This window comes from Equus asinus, chromosome 1 (assembly GCF_041296235.1).
Source record: "Equus asinus isolate D_3611 breed Donkey chromosome 1, EquAss-T2T_v2, whole genome shotgun sequence".
Classification (NCBI taxonomy): domain Eukaryota; kingdom Metazoa; phylum Chordata; class Mammalia; order Perissodactyla; family Equidae; genus Equus; species Equus asinus.
Window position 1 is genome coordinate 201,255,809 of NC_091790.1, and position 27,726 is coordinate 201,283,534.

At 48.5% G+C, this 27,726-nt stretch overlaps 1 protein-coding gene across 2 annotated transcripts; it reads right to left on the reverse strand.

Annotated features, from left to right (window-relative positions):
- Positions 1 to 419: 419 nt before the first annotated feature.
- On the reverse strand, positions 420 to 27,278 carry ZNF777 (zinc finger protein 777). 2 transcript variants are annotated; one of them, XM_014830529.3, is made up of 6 exons: positions 27,258 to 27,278; positions 21,674 to 22,525; positions 20,487 to 20,613; positions 18,206 to 18,319; positions 5,111 to 5,362; positions 420 to 2,006 (listed from the first exon to the last, which is right to left on the reverse strand). In XM_014830529.3, exons 2-6 carry the CDS (start codon positions 22,508 to 22,510, stop codon positions 850 to 852), a joined length of 2,487 nt encoding a protein of 828 aa, XP_014686015.1. In that variant the 5' UTR covers positions 22,511 to 22,525; positions 27,258 to 27,278; the 3' UTR covers positions 420 to 849. The 2 variants fall into 2 exon arrangements, with proteins under 2 accessions (XP_014686015.1, XP_070371520.1); XM_070515419.1 differs by lacking the exon at positions 27,258 to 27,278 and adding an exon at positions 26,499 to 26,962.
- Between the last annotated feature and the right edge of the window lie 448 nt (positions 27,279 to 27,726).

Below are 27,726 nucleotides of genomic sequence, written 5' to 3' on the forward strand. Positions count from 1 at the left end.
TTCTCTACCCTTTGCTGCACGACTGGCCACCCCTCCACCAGCTGCATTTCAACACGGGCAGGAGGGCTGCTTGGTCCTGAGGCAAGCGCCCAGCTTTTGCAGTAGGACCATCTTTTCAGTCCATTCCAAAACTGTCACTCTTCCTGCCTCCCCCCTGAAGTCCCACTGTCCTCGGGACGCCGGGCCACACGCGAGGGTCTGCAGCCAGGACGCATTCACTATTTGAAGCTCTTCAGTTCCGTCTCTCCTTTCAATTTTATAGTCGGTGGGATCTGGGTCCCCCTCACCACCCAACATAGGATATGAGCACATAAAAGGAACTCAACAGAACCTGTCCACTGACACTAGGCACATGTCCCTTGGTCACCTTCTCAACCCATCCCCTTCAAAACCAAACAAAAACGGCAAACAGGAAACGCTCTTTTAAAAATTACTCTATTATTATCAAATAGAACCACAGTATCCAAAAGGTCATTAGAAAGTTCTATCCCCAACTAAGTGGCTCTGCACCGCCCCTTCGTGTGGCCGGCGGCCAAATCACTCCCCCCGTGCTGATTGGTTTCATCCATTTTATTGTCAAGGAAATTAACAGCCCGAAGGGGTTCCCCAGGTCCGCGCTCTCCCCCCTGGAGCCCCGGGTAAACACGGCAGCAAGCGACCTGGTCTCACTACCCCCGTGTCCTTGGGAGGAGGGACGAAAGGAGAGGGGGGGCTCACAGCAAAGGGGCTGGGGGGGCGCCCCGCCCCCGCCCGCTGGGCTCGGGCCTCGCGGCGGCCAGGCAAGCGTCCCGGGGGCGGGCTCAGCCACGCTCCTGGCTGCGCAGCTGGCCGGGCGGCGGCGGGGCGCGCTCACTCGCCCGTGTGGGTCCGCAGGTGGTACTTGAGCGACTGCTTGTAGCGGAAGCACTTGGCGCAGTGCGTGCAGGGGTAGGGCCGCTCGCCCGTGTGCGCGCGCTGGTGCTCCAGCAGGTGGTGCTTCTGCGTGAAGCGCTTGCCGCACTCGGCGCAGTGGTAGGGCCGCTCGCCCGTGTGGATGCGCCGGTGCTCCAACAGGTGGTGCTTGCGGATGAAGCTCTTGCCGCACTCGGGGCAGGCGTGCGGGCGCTCGCGCGAGTGCACGCGGCAGTGGTTGGTGAGCTTGGACTTCTCGCTGAAGCTCTTCTCGCACTCGGGGCACTTGAAGGGCCGCTCGCCCGTGTGAGTCCGCTGGTGGCGCAGCAGGTGCGACGGGCGGCTGAAGCTCTTGCCGCACAGGCTGCAGATGAAGGAGACCTCGTGCTTGCCCGCGTGCACGCGCTGGTGGATCACCAGGCTGATGTGCAGGCGGAAGCTCTTCTTGCACTCGGGGCACGTGTAGGGCCGCTCGCCCGTGTGCGTGATCTGGTGCTTGGTGAGGCTCGACTTGTGGCTGAAGCTGCTGTCGCACTCGGGGCACTTGTAGGGCTTGGGACCGCCGCCGCCGCTGCCCGAGCTGGGGGACTTGGGGCGCGGCTTGAGCGCGTGCTTGGGGGCGAAGCCGGGTCCGCGCTCGGGCGACGCGTAGCCGCCGCGGACGCGGTGGATGCGCTGGTGCAGCGTGAGCTGCTGCTTGTGCCGGAAGCTGATCTCGCACTCGGCGCACTCGTAGGGCCCCTCCTTGATGTGGTTGCGCTGGTGGATGATGAGGTTGATCTTCAGCCGGAAGCTCTTGCCGCACTCCATGCAGGTGAAGGGTCGCTCGCCGCGGCGGTTCCGCTGCTGCTGGCCCGACGAGCCCCGGTTCTCGCTCAGGTGCCGCTCGCCGTGGGACGGGGGCGCCAGCCGCTTCACGGCCGGGTTTCCCAGCTGCAGGGGCGGGGGGCTCTCCTCGCCTTCGGGGGACAGCTCCCCCGGCAGCGGGGTCTGGTATATACTGGCCTCGTACCTCCCGGACAGCTGCCCGAGGGACTGCAAGTGCTGCGGCAGCTCATCCTCCTCCTCCTCTTCCTCCTCCTCCTCCTGTTCCTCTGTTTTGATCACGATCCCCTCTGGCCAAGGTCGGGAGAGAGAGAGAGAGAGAGATGATGTCAGCTGTTGCCTAGCGCCCCTAACCTGCACGTAGGTAAGCACGGCTTCATCCTCAGCAACAAACACCGCGTTAACATTGCCAGCCCCAATTCCTTCTTCTGGGAAAACACTCCTTTCCCCTCCACGCGCTTGCATATGTAACCCGGGCTGGTCAGGGAGTCGGTTCAGGAATGAGCCCAGACCTAAAACGGGCCAGTCGGAGCCCTCTCTTGGAATTCTACGCGGAGGAAGCAGGGAAGACTGCTTCTTTGTGACGGGAAGCTGGCACTGCTTGTGTCCACTTCCCCGAGCTGCTTGCTAACCAAGTGGGCAGGAGTCAGCAGGGACCAGCAGCCCAGCCCGCAGAGCCCTCCCCGCGGGACCTGGGTGCCTGACGCTGGCGTCCTCGTGGACCTACCTCCCAATGAGCTGAGCCGATAAACACTCCTTTGGTCATTTAAGGTACCTAAAGGTTGGGTCTCTACCACCTGTATGGAAAGGGTCTCATCAAGCTCTCCACCTTTTCCATTCCAGAGTCCCCTCTTCCTGAACTTCTGTGGAGATTTCTCTTCAGCTGCCTTTGCTCGCCCTTCTCTCTCAAATCGTGCCCATCGTTTCACACCCAGCCTCAATGCTGTCTTCTCCCTCCAACCTCCCTTGACCATCCCCACCTGTAGAACTCAACCTCCCGGAGCCCACAGCCTTCTACTGCGGCTCACCCGCACAGGTGAGATGGATGACAGGCGGGTGACTCACCTGCACAGACTCCACCAACCTTGCGCTGGGGGTTTCCTCTGCCTTTCCCACAAGCTCTGGTGTGCGGTGACACGCACACGGTAAGTGTTCTGTAAACACCCCAACTGATGGATGTCCTCCTCCCAGGCCTTCCAGCCTCTAGCCTGGCGCTTCAGGACCTAAAAGATGCCGGGTTCTAAAGTGGCCCCGAGAAGGTAAGTCCTAGAGGAAAGGAGTCGCCTCCGACTCCTGTTTGAATTTTCCCAAGTGCTTCATCCTGCTAACTGGGGAGCTCTATTGTTAGTCACTGACTGTGTGACATGAGAAAGTCGCTCTTCTGAGCCCACCTGTGGGATGCAGGACACAATAATAGTCTGCATTTGTGGAGTTCTTAAAAGCAAACAAATGAGAACTTTTTCAAAGGAGTTCACACCTGTTCTCTTTTCATCTTCACGGTATCTTATAGGATAAGTCAAGCAAGAATTATCCCCATTTCACAGATGTGGGACATCCAAGCCCACAGATATCAAGTGGTGTTTCCAAAAAAGTAACTAGTGTTATAATCCTTTTCAGAGCTTGCAGCATCTAGTAGTCTATTCCCTCAGCTGACGGGGCAGCTGAAGCTGGCAGTGTTTGTGACCCGGCCAAGGTCTTGTAGTTCGTTAGTGACCGCTGGGCCACAGCACTCTCTGCTGCTCCTCTGAACCCAGAAATGGCAGTGTTAACATCAGAACACAGGGCTGGCGAGTCCCAGCCCAGGGCGCTCAGAAGACAATGCTGTTACAACACTGTTAGGATGCTCGGCAGGAAGTGACCCAGAACATCCCTGGAACATGATGCTCAAAAGATTAGGAAGGAGGAAGCGGCTGCAGAGGTTGGTAACTAGTTGCCCTGGTGTTTATGCTGAAAATAAGGATTGTTTATTCCAGACAGAAGGAAATATGGGCCCTAGCAGATTTAAACCCTCCTTGAGCATCAAAATTTTTTCTTAATGAAATATCTGGCCCTAAAATTCAGAGCTCAAAATTCCACAAAGTACTATTTAGTAATTTTCTAAGGTTCTATTAGAATTAAGGGGAAATGCTCAAAGGGTAATCTCAAATTTATATTATGAAGCTCCCACTTTAGCATATATTCACAATTTGCCTTGTGTCTTTCACTATTCTCTTATGAAAGACAACTTGGTGTAAAAGACTTCTGACATCCTGAAGTCATGCAGTTATTTAAAAATAAGAAGTTAGATCCATATCTTTTGACCAAGGATGTCCATGATATTTTATCATTAAGTGCAAAAAGGCAAACTGCAAAGGAATTATCTACAGATAAAATGAAAAAATTTTTAAATCAACCTATTTTTAAAAACCTAAATAAAATGGATGTAGATACATTTCTAAATATAAACAATATATAAATTGATAAGATGGTTAATGACTCTTTTGCACATAAACAAAACAGCCAAACAAAATGCAAAACCCAAGTGAGTTCTACCAAATTTTCAAGGGACACACTTAATTCCTATCTTATACATTATTTAAAGAATATAGAAAAAAGAGCGAAAGCTTGCCAGCTCATTTGATAAGTCTAGTATAATCTCGTTTCAAAACTAGATGAGGTCGATGTAAGGAAAGTGCAGGTTCATTTCACTTATGAACTGGCTGTGACCTGACTACAACAGTAGCTCACTATTCTGTCTAATAGCGTGTTTGAAAGATATCCCCGGATGGCCAGGTAGGGCTTTCCCCAGGACTGCAAGGGTGGTTCAGCGTCAGAAAATCAACCACAAAGGATGTCCTGGGATCAGGCTGCTGCGAGCCCACTTCCTTATTGTTCCCCTTGTACTCACGGGGAGCAAGAGTGTGCAGAATGGTGACTTTGAGGTTTTATAATTAAACAAAAGTGATACCTCGATTCTACTAGAAAAAACAGTACAGTTGGTCATTTAAAAAAAATGCTCTCTGCAAGGGTTGAAATCTCTGAGGCAGCTGGGCTTCTAGTGTGACACAGAACAGTCAAGGACGCATCAGGACACTGAAGTTCCAGCATTGCCACTATGCTGTGACCAGCGCAATTTATTTGCCCTTCTCTGCCGGCAGGAGGGGTTGGAGAGATGCTCTTTGAGATCCCTTCGGGCCCTCCTCTGACCTAGTCTTTGGCTGTGATCCCTGCTTTCCTAGCCCAGAGACAGATTCTTATGAATCCTGAGGCAGGAGAGCCGCCCCTGAGGCCATGCTCGAGGTTCCCTCAGCCTTTCCACCCATCACGTCAAGCTCCCTCTCTGAAGGAAACCACAGCTTTGCCACAGGCAGGGCCCCGCCTGCAGGCCTACCAGCTCCTCCCCAACCCCACTGACCTGTGCAGTTGCTCTGCTGCACCAGCATCTGTTTGAGCTCGCTGAACTCGCTGGAGCCTTCCGTGGACTCCTCCAGCGTATTTTCCTGTTCCTGCATGTCCAGGTCTGGCTGTTCTCCACACGGATCACCCAGCTCTGAGTCCTGAAAGCCATGTTCTTCCACCTGTCCCATCAGGGGCTCCGGCGTCTCCAAACTTTCGGAGCCCTCATCGTTGGTCTGCACCTCGATCTTAATCACAATCCCATCGTGTGCTGAGAGAAGGCGGGAGGGGTGGGGGAGGAGGACAGAAGAACTCAGAACATGTTTATTCCACCTGCTCTAGGATTTACATTTCAAACTCTTATTTTAGAGACCCTGAAGAAATAGAATACTGAGTTGGCGTTGAGTAGACATAGAATTTTCTGGACATTCTGCAGGCTTGCACACCAGTGCAAACTGGAGTAAACTTAAAATAGATCCAAAGGTTGTTTTCCGTGATGCCCTCAAATTTTTAAATAGTGTTATCAGGGTTTATTTTAAAAAGTGATGCTAATTCCCTTTCCCAGGTTAGGCCAGCCAAAGTCAACAGTTTCTGTCTCCCGACCCCAGAATCAAGTTGAATAAAGAAAAACCTAATCATCTCCTCCCACACAACCCTTTCAGGGCGCCCCCCGCAGCCCAACACCAACAGACCACAGATACCCCCAGCCCCCCTTGCCCACATCTATAAGCTGCGTACACGTACAATAGGAGCTTGGTTTGTCTTTAAACAGCATCCCATTACCCACGCTGCCCTGACATTTTTTTTAACTTGCCTGTAGGTCTGTAGGTTAACTTCAAATGCCATTACACACTTAGGCACCATTTTACATAAATGGGATTATAACACACATTTTTGGGTTTTAGTGCATTATTTTTTTTCCTTTTAACTTGCCTTCCCTTTCCCCTCACTTCCCATTTCACAGATATGACCTTCCCAAGTAACTCCTATAACTAACCTAGTATTTTTCTCCATGCTTATGTAGTTATTTATTATAACACATTTACATTTATATGTGTTTATTTCCTGGCTATTATTGGTTTTAAAAAAAAACAAAATTGCCTTATACATAGTCCTCTATGTTCCTTTTATCACTCAAATATCTTGTAGTGATCACTTCAAACCAATTTCTACAGGGCTCAGGCCTTCCTTTTAAAAGCTGCACACGTCGCACGGTGAGGACTACACTGCAATGTGTCCAGCGTCCCCTGTGGAAGAACACGCGCTCCACGTTCCCAGTCCTTTGCCGTGGTGAACAATGCTGCAATAAACATTTGTTTATTTATATCTCTAACTACAAAATAGTGGTTTTATTTCTATGAGAGTGCGAGCAGTGGGACTGCGGAGTCCAAAGGTGTCTGTATTTTTAATTCTGATAGATGTCATTTTCAACCAGGCTATGACAATTCGTGTTTCTGCCAGCCCTGCACCTTTTCCCCACATCCCTGCCAGCAACAGACACTGCTGCTCTTCTTAATTTTCCTCAGTCAAATGGGGGTAAAGTGATAACTTACTGATGCTTTAATTTCACTTCCCTGACCAGGGGAATCTGAATATTGTTTCTTTCATTTTTTGGCCTTTTGGAGCTGATTCTGTGTGAACTGTGTTCTGTTCTTGTCAACTGGTAAGAGTCCTTTGATTCCTGTATTAAAAATAACCCATTTTCTCTTATCGGCATTTCAAATATTTCCCCCAAATCTATTATTTGTCTGTTGACTTTGTGTTAACTTTTACCACACAACTTTCTTAAAGTTTCCATATTCTCAAATGTGCCCCTCTTTCTTTTTATGGCTTCTGGGTTTTTTATCTTGGTTAAGAGGGTCTCTTCTGGTCCTAGATGGTTTATCTGGTCTCCTAGATTTTACTCCAAGGTTTTTATTGTTTCATTATTTACATTTAGGTTTTACTCCACCTGGAATTTATTTTTATTTTGTGTATGGTGTGAGGTAGGGGTTCAACTTTATTTTATTCCATATGGTAGAGCTGTGCCAGCACAAACCTTCATACAGGTTGAAAGTCACTGTTAATTAAGGAAATTATAGAAGTCTAATGCATAAGCATATTCATTCATTCACTGAACATTTACTCACTAACAGACAGTATTGAGCACCAACCATTTGCCACGCGATGCTCCAGGGGCTTAGGATACATCAGTGAACACACAGTGTTCCCGCCCTCATCCGTCTTACACAAGGCAATCGACATAATTAATAAATTCTATGGTATGGTAGAAGGTGGTAAAGCCCGTGGAAAAAAGTGAAGAAACTAGGAAACCAGTAAACAAAGCCAACTGTCCCTGCCCTCACGATGCTCCCTCTGTGTTCTTCCGCCACATCCACTCGTCATTCTCAAGCTAAGGTGGACCACATTGCAGAGAAAGCAGACCAACCAATGATGCTAGCAACTGATGCCCTATGACCTAAAACTGATGCTTGGTTACCCTTTAAATCCTCTCTGATTAGCCAACCTAAGCCGTTTGGGAGTAGACAGAATGTAGAGCAGCTCCAGTGTTCCCAGCTTGCATTCCCCACAGCCTTAAATGCAGACGGTGGCTACTTTGCCTCAGAACTGAGTCTCCAAAGATGTCTCCATCTTAAAAAAAAAAAAGAAGTCATCTGCACTCACATCCCGGACAGCCTCCTGCTCCAGCTCAAGGTCACCACCTTGACCCCGCCTTTCTCTCCAACCTCAGGAAGAGCAGTGTACTCGTCAGTCCTCTTCTCTCCGCAATGCTCTCCTTGCTTCCTTAGCGCTGCCCATGCTTCTCCCTGGAACTTTGCTCCATCACTTGTGCCTCTTTTCTCCTCTACCTTCAATCCGAGACTTTGCACCAGATCCACAGACACGACCATGACTCCAGCATCAGAAAAATATCTTTCCGACTTCAGACTCCTTAACATGTTTGGCTTGCCTGCTCCCTAAAATAATTTTTTAAAGCCGTGTACCCCTTTGCACCTTTCTGAATAAACATATAAAATGCTTCAATAACTGCAAAAGATGTAATTTCTGGAGTATTGTAAATATTGATATTTTAAAACAAACTCTTCCATCACCTTTTAATGTCACCAACGGAACCTAAGAACCCTAGCAATTTTAAACCCACCATTATTCACTTAAAAAAATACTCAAGTTTTTCTTTGATAGTTGAAATTTTTACATCATTCCTTTTCACCTTGAACTTCTATTTCCATTCCCACTTTGCCCACAGAATTTTCTCCTAATAGAACATATTTTTATGCTTAGAAGCCATTTACTGATCACCTCATCTACCACTCTGCCATAAAAACATGTATATAAATTAGAAGGATTAATTTTGCTTTCATTTCTAATAACCACAAGGCTCTAAGTGTTAATTTTTTTCCTGGCTTAAGTTATCCTTAGTTATTATTACTGTAGAATGAGAAACAATTATTCAAGATAGAAAACAAAAAACTTGATGGATAGGGATTTTTTTCCCCAATTAGTTCACATATCTGAGAATGAAAAATTCTTATTGCTTGAATGAGACAGACTTCCAGAATCCACTGTATCCCTATTTTTCACTTTATAAATACAGTCAGTGGGGAAGCTCGTTTACACAGATAGGTAGATGGGCTGGCAGGCGCTTTGTTCGGGAATCATCGCTCGATTCTCTGAACGCCTTCTGAATTAGAATGCTACGAAAGCACATGCTTAACGTATCACCAAAAATTGTTTTTAATGACCTATTAGCTGACAACTTAATTAGGTTCTCTTTCAATTTTGTTGAGAGCAAAGTAGTGCAAACGATCTAACTTGCAAAAGAATCCACCATCAGGCCCCAGCGCGATGCACTTCTGGTCGTGCACCCCAAACTTCTGGACTGTCTGTCTGTGCCCCACAGGGGTTCTGCTCTTCAGAGAAGTGCTCCGTAATAAGGGAGGGAAGGGCGGGAGGGGCCTGTGAGTGGGAGATGTCGGGGATGCGGCCCAGGGTGACAGGGACTGCACGTGCTGGGTGCTTGCTGATGAGTTTTCTGAAGGAGAACAGATGGACGAAGGACCTGGACACTGAGCCTTCAAAGCCATCTATGTGTGTCCCTCTTGGAAAGTCTCCTTGTACCGTCAAGGGCATGGGACCCTAGCCTGAAGACACTGCCTTCTAACACCTGCCCGGACTCCAAGACGCCCTCCACCACTCGTCTCCCAGTGCTCTCAGCTGAACGCAGTCGGGCCCCTCTCTGAACCCCAAGCACTTCTCTGCTCCTCTGTGGCATTTAATCCTTTTTCCCTCCAAACATGTGGTATTTACACATTTTCACGCCCCCTCTCCCCATCTGTTACAGTAGGAAAGCCAGCTGTTTCCCACCTATAAGGCTTCCCACCCCAAACAACTTCTGAAAGAGTATTGACAACCACACTGCATTTATAAACAGTAATTTGCTCTTCCATTTAAAAAATTAATCAGGGGCCAGTCCTGAGGCCTAGTGGTTAAGTTCGGCATGCTCTGCTTCAGTGGCCTGGGTTTGGTTCCTGGGTGTGGACCTACACCACTCATCGGCTGCTATGCTGTGGCAGTGACCCACATACATACACAAAAAATAGAGGAAGATTGGCACAGATGTTAGCTCAGGCCGAATCTTCCTCAGCAAAAAAAAAAAAAAAAAAAAAAAAAAAAATTAATCAAAGACATATACACTGAGAGAATACAGTTTATGACCAAAGGCAGCATTTCAAACCAATGGGGAAAAGTTTTACATAAACGGAGTGGAGACAACTGGCTTCCTGGCTAGAAGAAAAAAATAATAGCTATCTTCACATAGGTCACAGCAAAATAAATTACCGACAAATCAAAAATTTAGACATAAATCATGAAATCATACTAGTATTAGAAAGAAGCACAGCTTTTTCCCTTTTTTTACAACTTTGACCTAAGGAACAGGCCATGCCTAGAGCTCTGGGACTTAGATATTCCTTCTGAGGCCACAAACAGTCAATGTGTTCAACCCATATGAACTATGGTTTTTTTGCTGTAAACTTTTTGGAAAGAATTTTTGTAGCTTTACCTTGACATTATTTGGCAATAAATTTAATTTGTGATTGGTTTTCAATCTCTGCGATCACATTTCTTCATAAGACCTCTTGTGAAATGGGAAATATCTGTCCTATAAATTGGTTTTAAACATATTAAATGTTTGCAAACACTAAATTTAATAATTGTGAAGCTGATATACGGCCACACCTTGCTTAACGATGGGGATGCCTTCTGAGAAAAGCATCGTTAGGTGATTTCATTGTTGTGCGAACATCATAGAGTGCACTTATACAAGCCTATATGCTACCGCACCTAGGCTCTATGGTACTAATCTTATGGGCCCACTGTCATATATGCACTGCATATATATGCACAACTGTAATGTTATATTTGTAGACAGTTAAACATTTGATTATTACATTTTTCAATTTTCTTTTTGTTTTCTGGAGCAAAAAAATTTTTTTTCAGTTTTCAAAAATTTGTATAGGTTTTTGAAAAGCTCACAGGCCCAAAGCCTATGATCATAGTGTTTATGAATAAACACTAATATGGGCTGAGCAAGTATTTCTATACTTGATATGAAACCCAGATACCATAAAGAAAATTATCAGTAAATCTGAATACACAGAAACTTCAAATTGATAAATTTGAACACATACAAATTTAAAATAGCTACATCACACACACACACACACACACACACACCATATACAAAGGTAAACCATAAATTAGGAAACATATTCACATATATATGACACACAAGAGCTAATATCCTTAATATATAGAAAGCTTTTAAAAATCAATAATAAAAGGATGAATAATCCAAAAGAACAACGGGCAAAAGATAATTCACAAAATCAGACATACTGGTCATCATGAAGATATGAAAATATGCTCAATATCACTCTTACAGAAAGTCAAATGAAAACATCAATATATTGTCTTTTCTACCCACCACTGGCACAAATAATTAAAAGATAAATAAACCTACTACTGGCACAAGAGTGGGAAACAGGTAGTCTCACATATAGATGAACGTGTATAAATTGGCACAATTGTTTTGAAGGGCATTTGCTAATATATAATAAATTTTTAAATGGGTATATCATTTGACCCAGAAAATCCACTTCTTAACATTTCAGACAAGTGCACAAAGATTTATTTATAAAGGATCTTCAAGGAAGCACTGCAACTTGGGAGCACTTTAAATGTACACCAAGGGGAAATTATTTAAATAAATTATGAAATCAATACACAGAATACTATAGTTGGCTATGAAAAAGAACAAGATACATTTATATGTTCTGACATGTAAAGATGTCAAGGAAACATTACTGAAAAAAGTTGCCAAACAATGTAATTCTATATTGTTTGATTTTTTTAAGATGAGAATGTATTTATGGATTACTTATATAATTAAGGCCATATGTGTGTGCGTGTGTGTGGAACGATATGCACATAAATTGGAAGGAATAAACTGTTGACTCTTGAGAGAGAACTAAGTAGGACTTTCACTCTCAGCATTTTTTCTTTTTGAATTACGTTGATGAAACTTTAGAGTTTTTGGTGGTTTTTTTTTTTGAGGAAGACTGGCCCTGAGCTAACATCCATGCCCATCTTCCACTACTTTATATGTGGGATGCCTACCACAGCATGGCTTTTTTGCCCCTCGGTGCCATGTCCGCACCTGGGATCTGAACTGGTGAACCCTGGGCCGCCGAGAAGCTGAACGCGCGAACTTAACTGCTGTGCCACGGGGCCAGCCCTGAAAATTTGGAGTTTTATTGGAAAGTAAAAACCAGTGTTGCCACATGAAGTTTCTCTACCAGCTCAAGGAAAGAAATGATGGTTGACACTGGCTTTCCAAGGCTGCACTTTCTGTTAGTTTTTAAATGTTTGGTATGTTAATTTTTCTTTTTTTAAAAGCTATACATGCACATAGGCCAGAGAGTTGAATGGTTTTTAAAAAGCGCTCCTTCACAATTCCTATTTCCTGCTCCCCAGAGGCAATCACTTTCAATTCTTCTAGCTGAGTCTTTTGTCATTTACCTTCATAGCTCTGAGTAACATCCTTACGTTGCAACTCCTTGAGTTTTCAATTTTAAGCGTTTTCTCTTGACTTCCAAGAGCTGGTGACGGACCATCCCTCCCCATCCATCTCCATCTCTTCCAAATCCCTGATGCTTTCAATTTAGTTTGTAATTCTGGTTGGATCAATGTTGGGTGGTTCCATTATTAGATTATGTAAATGTTATTTAAAATTGAACCATGTAGTATACTATAAGCACTTTTCTGTGCCTGTAAACCTTTTTGCTTCCCCTGGAGCTAACAATTTTTCTTTTGCTTAGCTTACTATTAATTATCATTAACTCAGCTCCAGGCTTTCCCCACAACCCTGCTCTGTAACTCTCTCAAAACTTTTAAACATATTGGGTATTTCTCAATTTCATCTATTTGAAGAAAAATTTTCTGGAACCTTCTGACGTGCTCCAGTCTGGACTGGTTGCCTCCAGGGCACAGCTGTCTTCTTGGGATCCCCACCTGAGGATTCCCGTCACCTCTCTTGTGTTGGAGCTCCTAACACTTCTTTCTGGATTTATTTCCTCATTTTGGCAAAGCACCCCCCACGCCAGCCTGAGAAAGGGTGCCTGCGTGACCTGGAATATCTCAAAATGTCTCCATTTCACTCTTATATTTCATTAGAATAGTCTGGCTAGATACCATATTTTAGAGTGGCTGGAAAATATTTTCCATTTTTAAAATTTAAAGAATGTTAAAGGCATTGTTGTACTGTCTCGTGGCTTCTAATATTGTTGGAAAGTCCAAAGCCATTCTAATTCTTGTTCCTTTGTATGAACATGTTTTTCCTCTCTGGAAGCCTGTAGGATCTCCTTGGTCCTCAGAGGCTCTGGAATTTCTTGTTGAAATGTCTAAGGTGTGTGTCCATTTTCATCCATCGCTCCGGGCAGCTGAGCGGCTCTTTCAATCTGGAAAGCCACGTCTTTCAGTGCTGGCAATGTTTCCTGAATTATTTCATTGCTAATGCTCCCCTTCCTGTTTTTGCTGTTCTTTGTGTCTGATATTCCTATTACATGGACATTGGACTTCCATTCTTTACTTTTCTTATTCTTTCCCTATTTTATTTTTTGTCTTTTTGCTTTATTTTCTGGGGTGTGTGCTCAACTTCATCTTCTAACACTGCTGCTGAGTTTTTAATTTGATTATTATGTTTTTAATTCAAGAGTTCCTATTCTTTTTTTAAAAAAATAAGCATTACACTTTTATGTCATGGATGCATTCAGTTCTTTTATCCAAGGTTTATACACACACACACACACATATCCACTTAAACATACTTTTTCCCTCTCTACATGGTTGGTCTCTGTTTCCTCGAAATTTGTGTGTGTTTGTTTTTCCTTTGGTCTCTGTATATTAGAGGTTCTACCTAGATGTCTTGGTTCTTGATTGTCCATTTTTATTTAAAAGTGGAACACTCAAGAGACAATTGAAAGTTGGGTGCATTCAGGTCATGCTCGCTGACATGGTTTCCCAGTAGGATGATTTGGCTGGGTCATTTCACTGGGAAATCTCTTGGGCTGGTCCCAAAAGTCTCCAGATAAAACTCTTCCAATGTCCTGCCCTGAGGGTTTAATCATGGGTGTCACATCATTTTGGGAGCCAGCTTAGGGAAGAAGGCTGGAAATCGCAACATGTGTATGTCATACTCCACTTATGCCCTTGTTTTCAACGTGGCGCCCCACCCTCAGCTGTGCCTGAGCCCACGTCAGAGATCCTCCTGTTCATCCCCTCCGGAGAATAACGCCGGTCATCAGCCAGCGAGGGGAGAGGCCGACGGCAGCTGCAGGGACGGGCAGGTAACGGAGGGGGAAGTGTAGTGTTCAAATGCCTCTGTAGAAGACGTTCCACCCGCCCTCGGTTTAGCCTTGCCTTTACCCCATTTCCAGAGACACCTGGAGTCCCAGTATTGCCAGCTCCCGAGCCTCGAGCAGAGGTGGCAGTGGAGGGCAAACTGGGTTTCTTCTCAGCTTCCCCCAGTGCCAGTTTTGGATTCAGCTTTCTACATCAGTAATTGCCCAGCCATTTGCTTTCAGGCTTCCAAAATTTTGTTGCTATCTCCTTGTCCATTCTTTTAAAAAGTCCCTTCATTCCTGTTTTAGAAGGATTTTGGGAGGTAGGAGTAAACACATGTCCAATCTGCCATCTTTTGTGTGTGTGTGTGTTGTGTGTGTGTGTGAGGAAGATTCGCCCTGAGCTATCATCCGTTGCCAATCCTCTTTTTTTGCTTGAGGAAGACTGGCCCTGAGCTAACATCTGTGCCGGTCTTCCTCTACTTTGTATGTGGGACGCCTCTCCTACCATGCCACCAACGTTTCTCTTGCTAAGGTCACTGATGTTGCCAATTTGCAAATCCCAGGGACACTTTTCAGTCTCCATCCTACTAAACCACACTCTAGAATTCAACACTGTTGACCACACTCCCTCCTTCTGGAAACACTCTTCTCTTGAAACACCCAACAATGCACTATCCTAATTTCTTGCTACCTTTCTGGCCACTCCTTCTGTTTCCTTTGATTCCTCTGGTTCCTCCCTTTTCCAAATCCTACAAGGTCTTCAACCTTGGCTGCACATGAGAGTCACCTTGGAAGCTTTTTAAAAAATACTAATGCCTGGGCCCCACCCAGACCAACATATCCCAGATCCCCAGTCTGCTCTAAAAGTCAGGGCTCCCAAGGGCATGTCCTGTCCTCTCTCCTCTTCTTCCACAGACCGGGAAGCTAATCCAGTCTAGGCTACAAATGCCCACATGTCTGTCTAGCACGGATCTATCTTTTTTTTTTTTTGTGAGGAAGACTGGCCCTGAGCTGACATCTGTGCCAATCTTCCTCCAGTTTATACATGGGATGCTGCCACAGCATGGCTTGATGAGCGTTGTATAGGTCCGAACCTGTGAACCCCGGGCCACCAAAACGGAGCACGCACACTTAACCACTACGCCATTGGGCCAGCCCTCAGATCTCTTTTTCGAACTCCAGACTCCTTCATTCAGCTGCTTTCTTAACACTTTCTCCTTTATGTCTCTTGGGATCTCAAACCTAATGTGTTCTTGTTGTTTCTCCAGACCGGAACCTCCTGTTGTCCCCCATCTACCCTCTCACTCAAGTCACAGATGGGGAGTCACCTTTGTACCTCCCTTTCCCTCAAATTCAGCATGCACGATCGTGAAGTCCTTTCTAGTCTACTGACAAAACATATCTTGTGAACATCCACTTCGCTCCCTGGGCTACGCCAAGGTCTCCTACCTGGACCACGAGACCAGCCTCCAGCTGGTCTCCTGGCTTCCAGTCTTTCCCCCGCGGCGAGTTCTCTGTGGAGTAAATGGAACTCCTCCTTGTTCTTTAGGTTTCCACTCAAACTCCCACTTCCTCAAAGAGGCCTTTTCTGATCTCCCAACCTCGACAGGTCCTCCCTGCTGCCTGTCTCGTAGCCTGGACGCCTGTCTTCACAGCACTATCACAGTCGGTGACTCTATTTTATCTACGTGCAGTGTTTTGGTTGTTAACATCAGTCTCTTGACACAGTACCTGCTGCAAAAAATATTTGATGAACTAAATAGTAAACATACAAGTGAAACGTATGCTATCAAAGCCCTTCCTAAGTATGATTTCAGTGTCTTTTAACAATCTATCATAATGGAACGTAATATTTGTACATCTTAATACATATTTTGGATTCTTTTCCATTTTAGAGACTTTCAGGAAACTATTAAGTATATGAACATTTTAAATATTTAAAACATATTTTAAGACTGGACAATATCTAATTGCTTTATAGAAAGACTGAAACTACGTACAATGTATGAGAAGCTGGATTTCAGCCATGTCTTCTGGTTTGTTTGTCTTCCCTTCTGCTAATCTGTTTGGTGAAAATAGTACCTGGCTTCTCCCTTACAGGGCCAGGAACGGGAGCCCTGCTCTGAGGATTTGGAGAGCAGGGTCAATATCTCAATCATCTTTGGATCTCCTCGCCCTTAGGGATCCAAACGATGAATAATAGTTTATTGAATGAATTACTTAGCCAGTTCATAACACTGTCATGTTTGGTGTATCTAGAACTATAAACATTCTCAATTTTCTAGACTTTTCCCCTTTGGTATCACACCGTTGGGTCTGGCCCAGGGCTGGTTTTGTGGCTGCCCTTCTAAGGGAGAGCACATGTGAACAGACAGGTTACCATTGGTGTGCTCGGGGCTCTGATAGCTGCAGCTTCCCAGGACAACTCTGCAACCCAGAGGCCAGGGCCTTTGGTTCCCCACGCAGGTGCGGGTTGAAGGCCAGCCCCACAGAGCAATGAGTCCCATGTCCTCTCCTGTCCTCTGTCCAGTCCAGGCTACAAGTGGTTGGAGACGGTTGGTGGAACAAATGGCACATTCCAGGCATACAAGGCAGCCTCTTTGAAGCTGCCACTTCCCACAGAAGCTCAGGCTGTGGACGTGCGTGTGCCAGAACCACCCCAGCCCCGGGCAGAGTGGGTTGGGGTTATTTGCTTTTGACTCTGGCCCCACTCTGGGAGGCCCATCTGTGATGAGGATGTGAACAAGTCGACAAAGGACGGGGATCACTACTCTCATCCCAGCCCTTCTAAGAAGATGCTAGAAGAGCAGCCCCTGGACCACAAGACCCAACAGGGCCATCAGACTGGATTTCAGGATTTTTGCCACAAATCGCCTCTCCCTTATTCTCATTCTTTGTCTCCCAAGCCTTCTTTCCTATTCCTTCTACTCTGAATCTCTTTATTCCCACTTGACCCTTGTTTTTGGATGTGGCCACTCAAACCTTTCAGATACAGACTTATTTTCCTCCAAGCAAAAGATGACTCTGCCACATGCCACACTTTGTCCCCAAGCCTCCATTCTCATCTACTTTTAAGTCCACCTTTTTTGTCTTCCAGAATGAATTCAGGATCGGCCTTCCCCCTCGATTTAAATCTCTAGAAAGTAATGATACTGGCTTTCTCTGAAACAGGCCAGCACTTAGTTTCCCACAGAGTTCTGTCTCTTCCGTAAGTTACCCTCACTCCTAGTCCATGGGGTTCACGTTGCTTGTTTCTGGACCTCCTCTTTGGAGCCAGTTTATAGGTCCCACTGTCAATAACATTACTTTATAACAAGACCCAGCTGTTGGCCTCATGAATTCTCCTGCTACATCATCCTCCTTTTTTAAAAGACATGGTCACCAATGATGTTTGGCTCCAAAGGACAAGGATCTGCTTCCACTGAAGACCTTCAAGGTAAGTGATGCAAGTCCAAAGGCAATTCCAAAGCAGGAGCTCCGAAAACAAGCTACACACCCTGAAAGCACCCACTGCGAAATGTGCAGGCTACCAATATAGCCATAGACGACAACAGCTGATGTTTGCTGGGCTACTGCCACAGGCCAGTCACCACGCCAGGCCCTAGATATGAGTGCCAGTCCCATTTTATAGGTGAGAAAACTAGGCCTCCAAAAAGGCTGAGTAACTAACATCACACTGCTAGTAAGAACAGCCAGGATTCAACTGCAGGCGGCCCGACGTCAGAGTCTACACTTGAGCCACACGGCTAGCCCCACCTGGCGCCTCTCTGCTGCTTCCATCTAAGCGCCTCGTCTAGACACTGTCCTGCACGTTGTAGGACGTTTCAGGCGAAGTCCCTCTGTCCCTATCCTTCCACTGACCTACTGGAGGACCAGGGACATGGCCCTTCTTGGGGAGCTCCAGGATGCACAGGCACAAGCGCCCTGACAAGTGACCGCCTTCCTTTCAGCTCTTTTCCTTCCTGCAAAGAGCAAGGTGACACTCAGTCATGTCAGTAACTCCCTAAGACAACGAACCCAATGGCATTCCTGTTTATCAGCCAGTTGGGCCACTGGCCATCACGTCCTAGCACCTGCAAGCCTCCTTCCTGCACACAGCTTGCTTACATATCCCTCCAGGGTCTACTTGGGATTGTAATGCCCCATGTTGGGCCTCCTGAGTGCTGAAAGATCTAGAAGGCAGAGCTCTGGGCCAGCCGGCAGCCACTCACCAGCACTGGGATCTGCAGGCGCCTCGCCCTCCTCGGAGTCCTCTTGCTCCTGCATGGTCGGCCTCTCCCCGCGCTCCATCTGTGACATGAGGTCCGGTTTGGAAATTGCATAGTCTGGGCAGAAGGAAAGAAAGAAGATATACGATGAGTGAGGATGCACTGGATGCTGCAAAGATGTCACCTTTGCGAATGTGACAGAGGGCATCTGCCCTACCCACCGCCGGCAATGTTCAAAAAGAAATGGGCCAAGTTTCCAGCCCTTTCCTTAGGGCCCACTGTATGTATGTGTGTGTGTGTGTGTGTGTGTGTGTGTGTGCGTGTGTGTGCGTGTGTGTGTTACCATGTGCACCATGTCTTCCCATGCGGGACCAAGCAGTGCGGTGCTGCCCGCCCACTAAGAGAAACTGGCCCTTCCGTCATCTGTGGCTCTTGCTGCTCATATGTGGCCAATGCCTGCTCAGGTTTTTGATGACAAAGGCACAAGGTATTTGAAATCTTATAGAGTAGAAAACTAATCCTGATAAAATCTAGAGGCCATAAAACAAAACACTGACAGATTTCCTTACATTAAAAGAAGTTTAAAAAACTTCTTTGGAAATACAGTTAAAAGCTGAAGAAACTTGGAGGAAATATTATACACACACAGACACCTATTTGTCAAATATAAAGGCAAAGAGTTAATATCATAATTATATATAAAGAGCCTCTACAATTAGTAAAAAATAAAAAAGCAAAGATATGAATAGGTAATTTCTAGAAGAAATGCAAATGGCCAGTAAACACAGGAAAAGATGCCCAAGCTCACTAATCATCAAAGAAACACCTAGTAAAACAATGAGGGGTCATTTTCACCCATCAGAAAAGACAAATATTTAGAACAGAAGAAAATCAGTTCAGGCCAGGGTGTGGAGAAATGGCACTGCCACGCACTGCTGCATAAACACACACAGGCTCAGCCTTCTGGAGGGTGCCGGAGCAGTGGCCGCGATATTGTAAATGTGAAACCTCTTTACTGGACAAACCCAGTTCTTGGAATCTGTCCTACTGAAATACTCACGTAAGTGCACAAATACACAGAGATGTTTATCACAACACTCTGCAACAATGGCAAGACAGAATCAAGCTGCTGCTCATCGACAGCAGAAAAGTCAACTGCCCAGTGGTTCAGATGGAATACTGCAGCTTTCTGAGCAGGCCTACGTGTGCTGACGTGGAAAGCTGCCTGTGGCCTACGGTTAGGGAAAATAAGTGAACGATCCTGTTTGTGCACACCACAAACTGCATGTGCGTGACTGCACGCATCATGCATATGTTTGCACGTGCACAAAAAAAGATAAGAGAAAATACAGGCCAAAGGGTTCATGGTGGTTACCTCTGGTGGGTGATACTGGTGGGAAGGTGGGGATTGCTCTTTATTATGTAAACCTAAATTGTTGAATTTTCACAATTATGTATATACTTAAAGAACAGAGGAAAAAAAAAGAATTAAAAAGAAAAGTTATCCTATCAGGAAAGTATATGTGTATAAAATCAACAATTTGAGTAAGAATCAAAGTTTCTAGGCAACAGCATATTTAATGTTTTTCTAAACTTTTTGTGTGCCCAAAGAGTCCCTCATATCAGACAAAAGGATACATGAAAAACTAAAGTATATTTTCCCAGGGTTTCATCCTTAAATATTCTTATTAATGAAAACAAGAATCCACAGACTTTGGGATAAAGGACATCTCAGCGAAATTGTGACTTCTTGGTGTGGACCTAGGATGAGCGTTTAACCTCCCTGGGTCACAGCCTCCTCTCTGCACAATGGGGATGAGAACCCGGGGCACGTAAGCCCTCCCTCAATGACAGTGTCCAGTCACCTGAATGGTAGAACAGGCGCGCAGACACCTGTCCCAGCTCCCTCACGGGAGGGGCGTGCGGATTACATGAGGCGATTCTCATAAAGCACCTCACACCTGCTTAATAAGAGTTTGCTAAACAAACTAATTTTGAGATAAACATGTAGGGGCCACGGGGAAGATAACATAAAGGTGACAGACCACTGATGTCTAAGTCTGTCCTCGCCCGCTGCCCCGGCAGCTCCTCCGGTGCGGCGTCCTGATCTGTGCTGACGTACGTGGGTACACGGCAGCGTCTGTTCTAATTTGTCGTGCTCTCTAAAATTCAGTTGTCCTTGGTATGGATTATTGGTAGTACTGGAGTTCAGAACTCCCAGAAGGTCCAAACGACCCTCCAGCTGATGTCAAGGAAGCCCCCGGCGAGTGAAGCCTTTCCTTACCCATGGAAACCAGAGACTCGTAGTTGCCCCTCATCACGTTCTTGTACAGCTCCTTCTGCCACTCAGACAGGTTTCCCCACTCCTGCTCCGAGAAATGGACGGCGACGTCATCGAACGTGACAGGGACCTGAAACCACACAACAAGCTCAGCTCGGACCAACTGGAAGGCAGTCACAGGCCCTCGGCTGCTGAATCCCAAGGCAACGAATGGCTCCGACTCCCTTGCCCGGGCTCGAACACCTCTTCCTAGGACCAGAGTGGGAAAGGCCCACGGGCACAGATGTGGGTTTTTCCCAAGGACCTCTCTAGAAAGCGGGCCTGGCTTCAGCCACTGTCCTGGCCCCAGAGAGTAAGGGCCTTGTCTTGTCTGGTCCTTTTCCTCTTTAAAGGATAATCCTGGCTGCTGTAAAGCATGGTGTGCAGACCAGCAGCAACGGCACCACTGGGGAACTTGCTAGAAATGCAGACTCTCAGGCCTCACTCTAGACCCACTAAATCGGATTCTGCATTTAGTAAGATGCCCAGGTGATGCATGTACACAATAAAATCGGAGAAGAGCTGGCCTAGAGAACACAGTCCAAGTTTTTTCCCTACATAAGGCTGTCAAAAGGGGCAGTAGCGCAAAAGAATAGAAAGAAGTCCAATCCACATTCAAATTCTTGCAGAATCTTCTGCGAAATATTAAAACCTAACCGTTCTCTAGTTTTTTAGGATACCTCTTGAAATCACTTTTTCGCTGGCATTGACATGATTTATAAGTCAACTGATCAAAACGGTGAGCAGGACAGAGCCCCCCAACATTTCGTTGAGTTCTCCCTCCACTCCTATGGTGGACCACTAATTCACACTCACTGGACACTGACTGAAGCCTCGACACAGCTCCATCACTGGGCCTTCGCTTTGCCTTCTTATCCTCTCAGACATCACGGACTGAACGCCCTTCTCAATTGTCAATCCCTGATTGCTAGGATGTTTCTCTGATTTATTAACCTATGCTTTCATCAACAGAGAAATCATTTGATTTCTAAGAACAGGTGCGTCCTGTTTTCAGTGAAGTGATGTTGGCAAATAGGTTTCATTATTTTTTTCCTTCTTAACCATCGCTTTCCCCTTCTTTTATATTAAATTCCTAAAACACAGTCCAATTCAGGTCACCCCTTGGGAAGCCCCAGTTGGGATGGGTTTACCTTGGGAACTTCTCCATTGCTGCCTGGGGGCAGCCGCAGGATCCAGAAATTTCTGTTTTTCAGTAGGTTCTCCATGTTCTCCAACCGCCTCTGCAGCAGCCCGTACTCCTGCAGCAGGGTCCCCAGCACAACCCACTTGCTCTCCAGATGGTTCGCAAACTCCACAGCCGTCTTCTCACAGTCAGCTATCTTTTTCTCATTTGTCCCCGTCCGGCCCTCCAGGGTCAGGAGCCGCATGGCCTGGGCCTCCAGTTTCCTCTCTACCGCTTGGACGGCAGCCCACACGGCCAAGCGGGTGATCTCTGCCGTCGGGAGTGGTGTGTCCTTCTGGGCTGCAGAAGAGATCTGGAAGGGGGTGTCCTTTTGGGAAACTGGGCTCTGGAGGAGGGGGTCCATGTCGGTCTCGGGAACTGTGGGGGAAAGTCTCAGGGGGTCTTTCTCAGGAACTTCAGGGGAGTGGAGTGGGGCTTCCTGATGGTGGGTGGAGTGGGAAAGAAGTGAGACTTCCGGTTCAGCAGCGGCTGGGGGTGGATACTGGGTCTCTTCTTGGGAAGTCAAGGGGCCCTGGAGATGAGTCTCTTGCTCAGAAGTGGCAGGATACAGGAGTGAGGGTCCTTTCTGGAGAATATGAGGCATCCGGCCAGAGGTCTCTTGCTTGGGAGTCTGGGGTAGGGAGCCTTGCCGGGGAACGGTAGGAGACAAGGAAGGAGTTTCTTTGGGGGGAAGAACACGGGACTGGAACAGAGCTTCTCGGGGAAGTCCAGCAGGGGCCTGACGTGGGGTTTCTTCTTGCAGAACGTTGGGAAATGACAGAGGTGATGAGCGTTGGGTCTCCATGTCCAGCTGCTGGACCTGTGTTCAAGGAAAGAAAGGACAGGATTGAAGGCCACAGTCTCCAGCTGCAAAAGAAATCCCAACGATAAGCACCCCCATTAAAAGGGCTTCAGGTTTGGCAGCAATATGATATGTCCACGGACATGAATCTCTGCTTGGGACCCCAGCACCGATTTAGACATCAATTATAAAACCATTACTAACAACAAATAAAAGATGGTTACGCCACCTTTGGCTTTTTATAGCGTCATCTCCTTTTTCACAACTACATCTCACAGGTATCATATTATCAGGAGAGTGGCAGAGGAGAAAGGGTACTGGCCTTGAATTAGAACGCCTGGCTCTCAGGCCTGTCTATACTGACTGCTGCCTGTGTCACCCTGGCCCAGTTATTCGACCTCTCTGTTCCCAGTGTCCTCATCCACAAAATGCAGATAATAGTATCTGATACACCTGCTACATCTCTGAGTTGTCTGAGCATTAAATAAAATAAAACTCTGAAAAACAACAGAGCAGAATCTTGTCAATGCCAGACACTGTTACTATCCCAAGACTTCTAGCAGGTGGGAGGCGATCACTAGCGGGGGCCGGTGCTGTCAACTGACTTACTTGGAAGGTGAACTTGACCTCCGGCCCCATGGCTTCTGCCTGTACTGTCAGGCACTTATGGTGCCATGTTCTTTCCCTCACTTTGCTCAACAGTGAGGACACACAGTTACCTTCAGTTCCCCAGACTTTGATAAAAGCTGAATTGTTGACTTATCAATAAAATTTCTGCCAAGAGTTTATATGGTATAGTTTGACCGTGAGACCTGTTCCATGGACCCAGCCCCTACTGGAGAGGCTGAATGGGCTTCTGGGCCGGCTTCTGTTCTAAGTAGAGAGGGAAGAAAGACAGAGACAGGCACAGACATGGCAATTGAGCCACTCCTATGGGACCCTAGGTCACCAGGCAGATGGTTCATTGTGGCAGGTGTACTCTGGCGGTCTGGGTTCCCCTCTAAGGTTCGTGAGGTGGGGAATGAGGCAGAAAGGAGGCCTGGAAGGGCTGGAAGCAGAGCTGAAATCAGCCAGTTTGGGGACTTGTGTCAAGACTGGTGGGGGCTAGAACCAAAATAAAGATCGATTCCTTTTGGGATTTCAATTAGTCACTTTCTCCTGCTCCCCACCTTGCCACGTCCACATGGAGAGAACTTCTGTGTCATCAGGGAGGTGAACCCAAGGTCTTCAGAGTGCCCAGCTCTGTATTTACCTATCCTGACAATCAACATCTTTATTGGAACTGAATAGAACCTCTTATAATGATGTTTGTCCATTTCTTCGTCATCTTCCTTTGAGGAATCTGCTGAATGGCCAACTACTGTGTGTCATATACAAGAGATCTTTAAAGTAATTCAAAGTCCCATTTTCTTCCTTTGAAAATGATCCATGGTGTCCAGTCTGATATATAGTATGTACTCAATAAATGTTTGCTGAATGAATGAATAGCATGAATTGTTGAATTATGAAAAAACTTAGGGTAAATAATGAAGTTCTTTCATTTATCAAAGACATCTAAATCTACTTATATCTTCTATCGCCTTCTTTCTTTTATGGGTTCATTCATTCACTTATGGGTGGCTTCACTGAGACTGCATCACACTTTTTAAGCCAAGGACTGAAGACTTAAGACCTTGTTCAGGAAAAAGGTTTCTGAGGACATATGATTCGATGGCTCTGCAGCTAACCCGGTGTGAGAGCTAATTAGCTGGGTAACAGCTAACAATTATTCGGCATTTACTATGTGCCATGAACTGTGCTAAGCATTTTAAAGGGCGATCTCATTTAATCCTCACAAAACCCTGTGAAACAGGGACTCCTAGAATTATTATCCACACTTAGCACATGAAGACGCTGAGGCTTAGAGAGGCTCAGTAACTTGCCCAAGGTCGCACAGCGGTCCCGAGCCCGGGCTCTCAGCCCACACTGTAGGTTGCCTCCGGGCCTCATCTGCCAACTGAGGCAGCTGGTTGGTGTTCTGAATCCTTTTTACCTCTAAAATTCACAAGCTTGAAGATTAAACAAAGACCTGTGGGAGGTCCTATCATGGGGTAGGTGGAAGGCCCAGCCCACAAAGACATTTCCATTTAAAGCTGGGGTCAGGGCCCCCTTTGAAAGCCTAATGAAAGTCACGGATCCTCCCCCCGAAAAAATACACATGGGCACACACACGAAATTCCGCACTTTCACCGGGTTCACAGACCCCCAAACTTGAAGGCTCACCCACAGCTAAGCCACCTCTCAACTCTTCACTCTTCACAAGTGAGGGCAAGACTGGAAGGCCCTCTGGGACCGCAGCCTCAGACACAGAGAAAGTGGCATAATGCGGCACAATAGGCACATCACGGCCCCATCCTCACAGGGGGATTAGAGTGTTTGCCTACAACTAGTAGGAAGAAGGGAAAATCTCCCCAGGGGCCAAGTTAGTCTCCCTGAGTAATACAGGGGTTTAACTGAAACAATGAAAAAAAAAAGCTCCAGTACAGTAAATAAAGACAGCAGACCAAGACATCTTTACCAACCAGTCTAATCAGAGCCAAAGGAAAATACCATTTCTTTGCTATTATTAGACTGTCTCTCGCCATTTCCGGATCTGGAGGACTGCAGAGAGGTGAGGGGCCACAGGAGCACGTCCCCTCCCCCACCTCAAAATAAAAGCCCCTTGCTATAATTTCATAATGGCTTAATTTTACCCAAAGCAGAAAGAAATGGCCAAAGAGAGCGATGGAGCTGTAAATACAATATCTAAGATTAATAAGCTTGCATTCTCAAACTACTGGGGGCAGGGGCTAGAATTCTTCTGAACCATATTTCATAGATTTCACCTTCCCTGCCTACCCCATGCATCTAAGTGGACGGGATCTCCAGGATTCACGCCACATTAGCAGGAAAATACATAACCATACCTATCTGACTTACAAAGACAGCCGTGCCATTTCCCCATGTGACCCGGTGTGGTTCCCTCGGAATTATACAGGGCCCTGCAGACCTAAGCCCAGAGGTAGCATTTTTAAATCTTCATGTTATTTCATTTTCCCAAGAGTTTTTTTTTTTTTTTAATCATTCTTCAAGAGCTGGGAGGCTCGTTAGAAAGCAGCATATCCCGACCCCTTCCTGCACACAACAGGAAACTGAGGCTCAGAGGGACGGCCTCCCGCGCGGCCATCCTCCTCCCCTGCGCGGTGACTGCATCTCAAAGAGCAGGTCTGCGGGGAGATTTCCAGACTGCTTTTTAAGAATGGCCTACTGAAGGGGAACAGCAGCCCCCAAACCCTCGGGAGCTCGCTCCCCAGACCCCATCCGTCAGGACATCCGAGTCTGGCCGGGGGCCCTCCAGACGCGGAGGCTGGGAGGCCGAGGCGCCCGAGCCGAGGGTCACCTGCTCCCCACGGTGGAGACGCTCGGCTGGGCGCTGCCTGGCCTCCCGGCCGGCACCTCCCCCCGACGGGCCGCGTCCGCCGCGCGCACGGCCGGGCCGCCAGCCCGGGGGAGGTCGCCCGCCGCCAGCGCCGCCCCCTCCCCGTCCAGGCCCGCAGCCCCGGGGGCAGGCATTTCTGGGGACGCGGGCACCGAGCCACGGCTCGCTGGCTACGTGACCTTGGGGCAGGCAGGGCGGGCCGCCGCCAGGTGTCTGCGCCTCAGTGTCCCGGCTCTGCGAAATGGGGAGAGCCGCGTCAGCGCCGCGCTCCGGCCGCGGGGGGCTCGGCGGGGCCGGGCTCTGCGGAGAACGTGCGGCGACAACCCCGACGGACGCAGCGCAGGCTCCGCAGGGAGCGAGCGCCGCCCGGGCGCCCGCCGCCGGCCCGCGTGCCTGCCAGGCCCGCCGGCCCCGCAGCCTCGCCCGGACGGCGGCCGGCGGCCGGCCCGCTCCCACCCCGCAGCCCCTCCCCGCTCAGGGGCGCGCGGACCCCCCCGCCCCCCCCCCCAACGTCGCAGCGTGCCCGTGCCTTACCGAGACCCCAGGCCGGGCCGCCGGGCCGGGCCCGCGCAGGCCGTCCCCCGGGCCCCGAGTCCGCGCGTCCGTGCGAGCGCGGGCCGCCCTCACCGGAGCCGGGGCCGCCTCGGCCATGGCCCTGCGCTGTCCGGCCCGGCCGGAGTCGCCGCCGCCGCCGCCGCGCGGCCCCACGCAGGCCGGCCCCCGGCCTGTCCGCAGGCGCGCCGGCCCGGCCCTGCCTCCCCGCCCGGGCTCGCGCGGCCGTCGGGCCCGGCCTGCTCGGGGCGCGCGGGGCGGGCGGGGACGGAGCGGCCGAGCCCGGCGGCGGCGTCGGAGCGGGGCGCGCGGTGGTGCGGGCGGCCCGGCAGGCTGCGCCCCGGCCGCGAGCTGGGCCCCGGCCCTCAGCACCGGCCCCCGGCCCGCGCGCGGCCCCTCTGCGGCCGCGGCTGCGCCCCCGGCTCCGGCCCCGGCCCCGGCTGCGAGCTGCGCTGCCGTCCCGGCGCCTCTTCAGCAGGGGAGCTGCACAGCAGCTGCCATGTTGATACAAACTGCATCCTGGGAGGCATGTCCCTCTCAGGCCGTTTAAAGAGAAACACTCCGAGGCTCGTCGGAGGCTGCAGGAACCCAGACAGCTCCATCTACAGCCGGTAGGAGCGAACAGTGTCGAGCGAGCAGCCAGGCGGCGGCGGACACGCCCTGAGCCCCGGGCCAGCCCGTCGTGCAGCCCGGGCCGAACCGCCCGGGCCTCCCGCCCTCCGGGGCCCCCTGGCCTCTCACCTGGGGTCCTCGCCTCCCCGGGCACCCTAGGGCGAGACCGAGAGGCGAGAGCGCAGAGCAGAAACACCAGCGCGCAGCCACGGCGACGTGGAGGGGTCTGGAGGCGGCTTGATTGGCTCCGACAGCCTTCCTCCCGCCGGATCCCCCTGCTCCTCTCAAACCCAGAACCCGGGTCGTTCCCTTTCAAAACCTGCGCTCACAAAGGGATCTAAGAAACCCGTCACACCAAAGGCAGCCCCGAGTTCATGTGACCAGCTCTGTGCAGTCCGGGTTCCAGGGGAGCGGGCTGTGGTTCCAAGGGTAGCCAGGGGGCTGGGTGCTTTTGTGAAATGCCCGAGTGTTGTTTTCGACCTGAAAGGACAGAATTCCGAGAATCAAAGCGTCCTAGGGCTGGAAGGGGCCATAGCCGTCATTTGGGAGGCAGCTGAGCCCGAGTGGGACGTGACTTGTTTACCCTAAGGTGCAGTTT

Excerpts from the sequence above, each read along its gene's own strand:
- ZNF777 (XM_070515419.1), bottom strand. The coding sequence starts at position 26,615 with ATGGCCGAGGCGGCCCCGGCTCCGGTGAGGGCGGCCCGCGCTCGCACG. Across the intron at positions 22,526-26,498 it reads CGGCCCGGCCTGGGGTCTCG|GTCCAGCAGCTGGACATGGA; the intron begins GTAAGGCACGGG and ends CCTTGAACACAG. Across the intron at positions 5,363-18,205 it reads GCCTGCAGATCCCAGTGCTG|CACACGATGGGATTGTGATT; the intron begins GTGAGTGGCTGC and ends GCCTTCTCTCAG.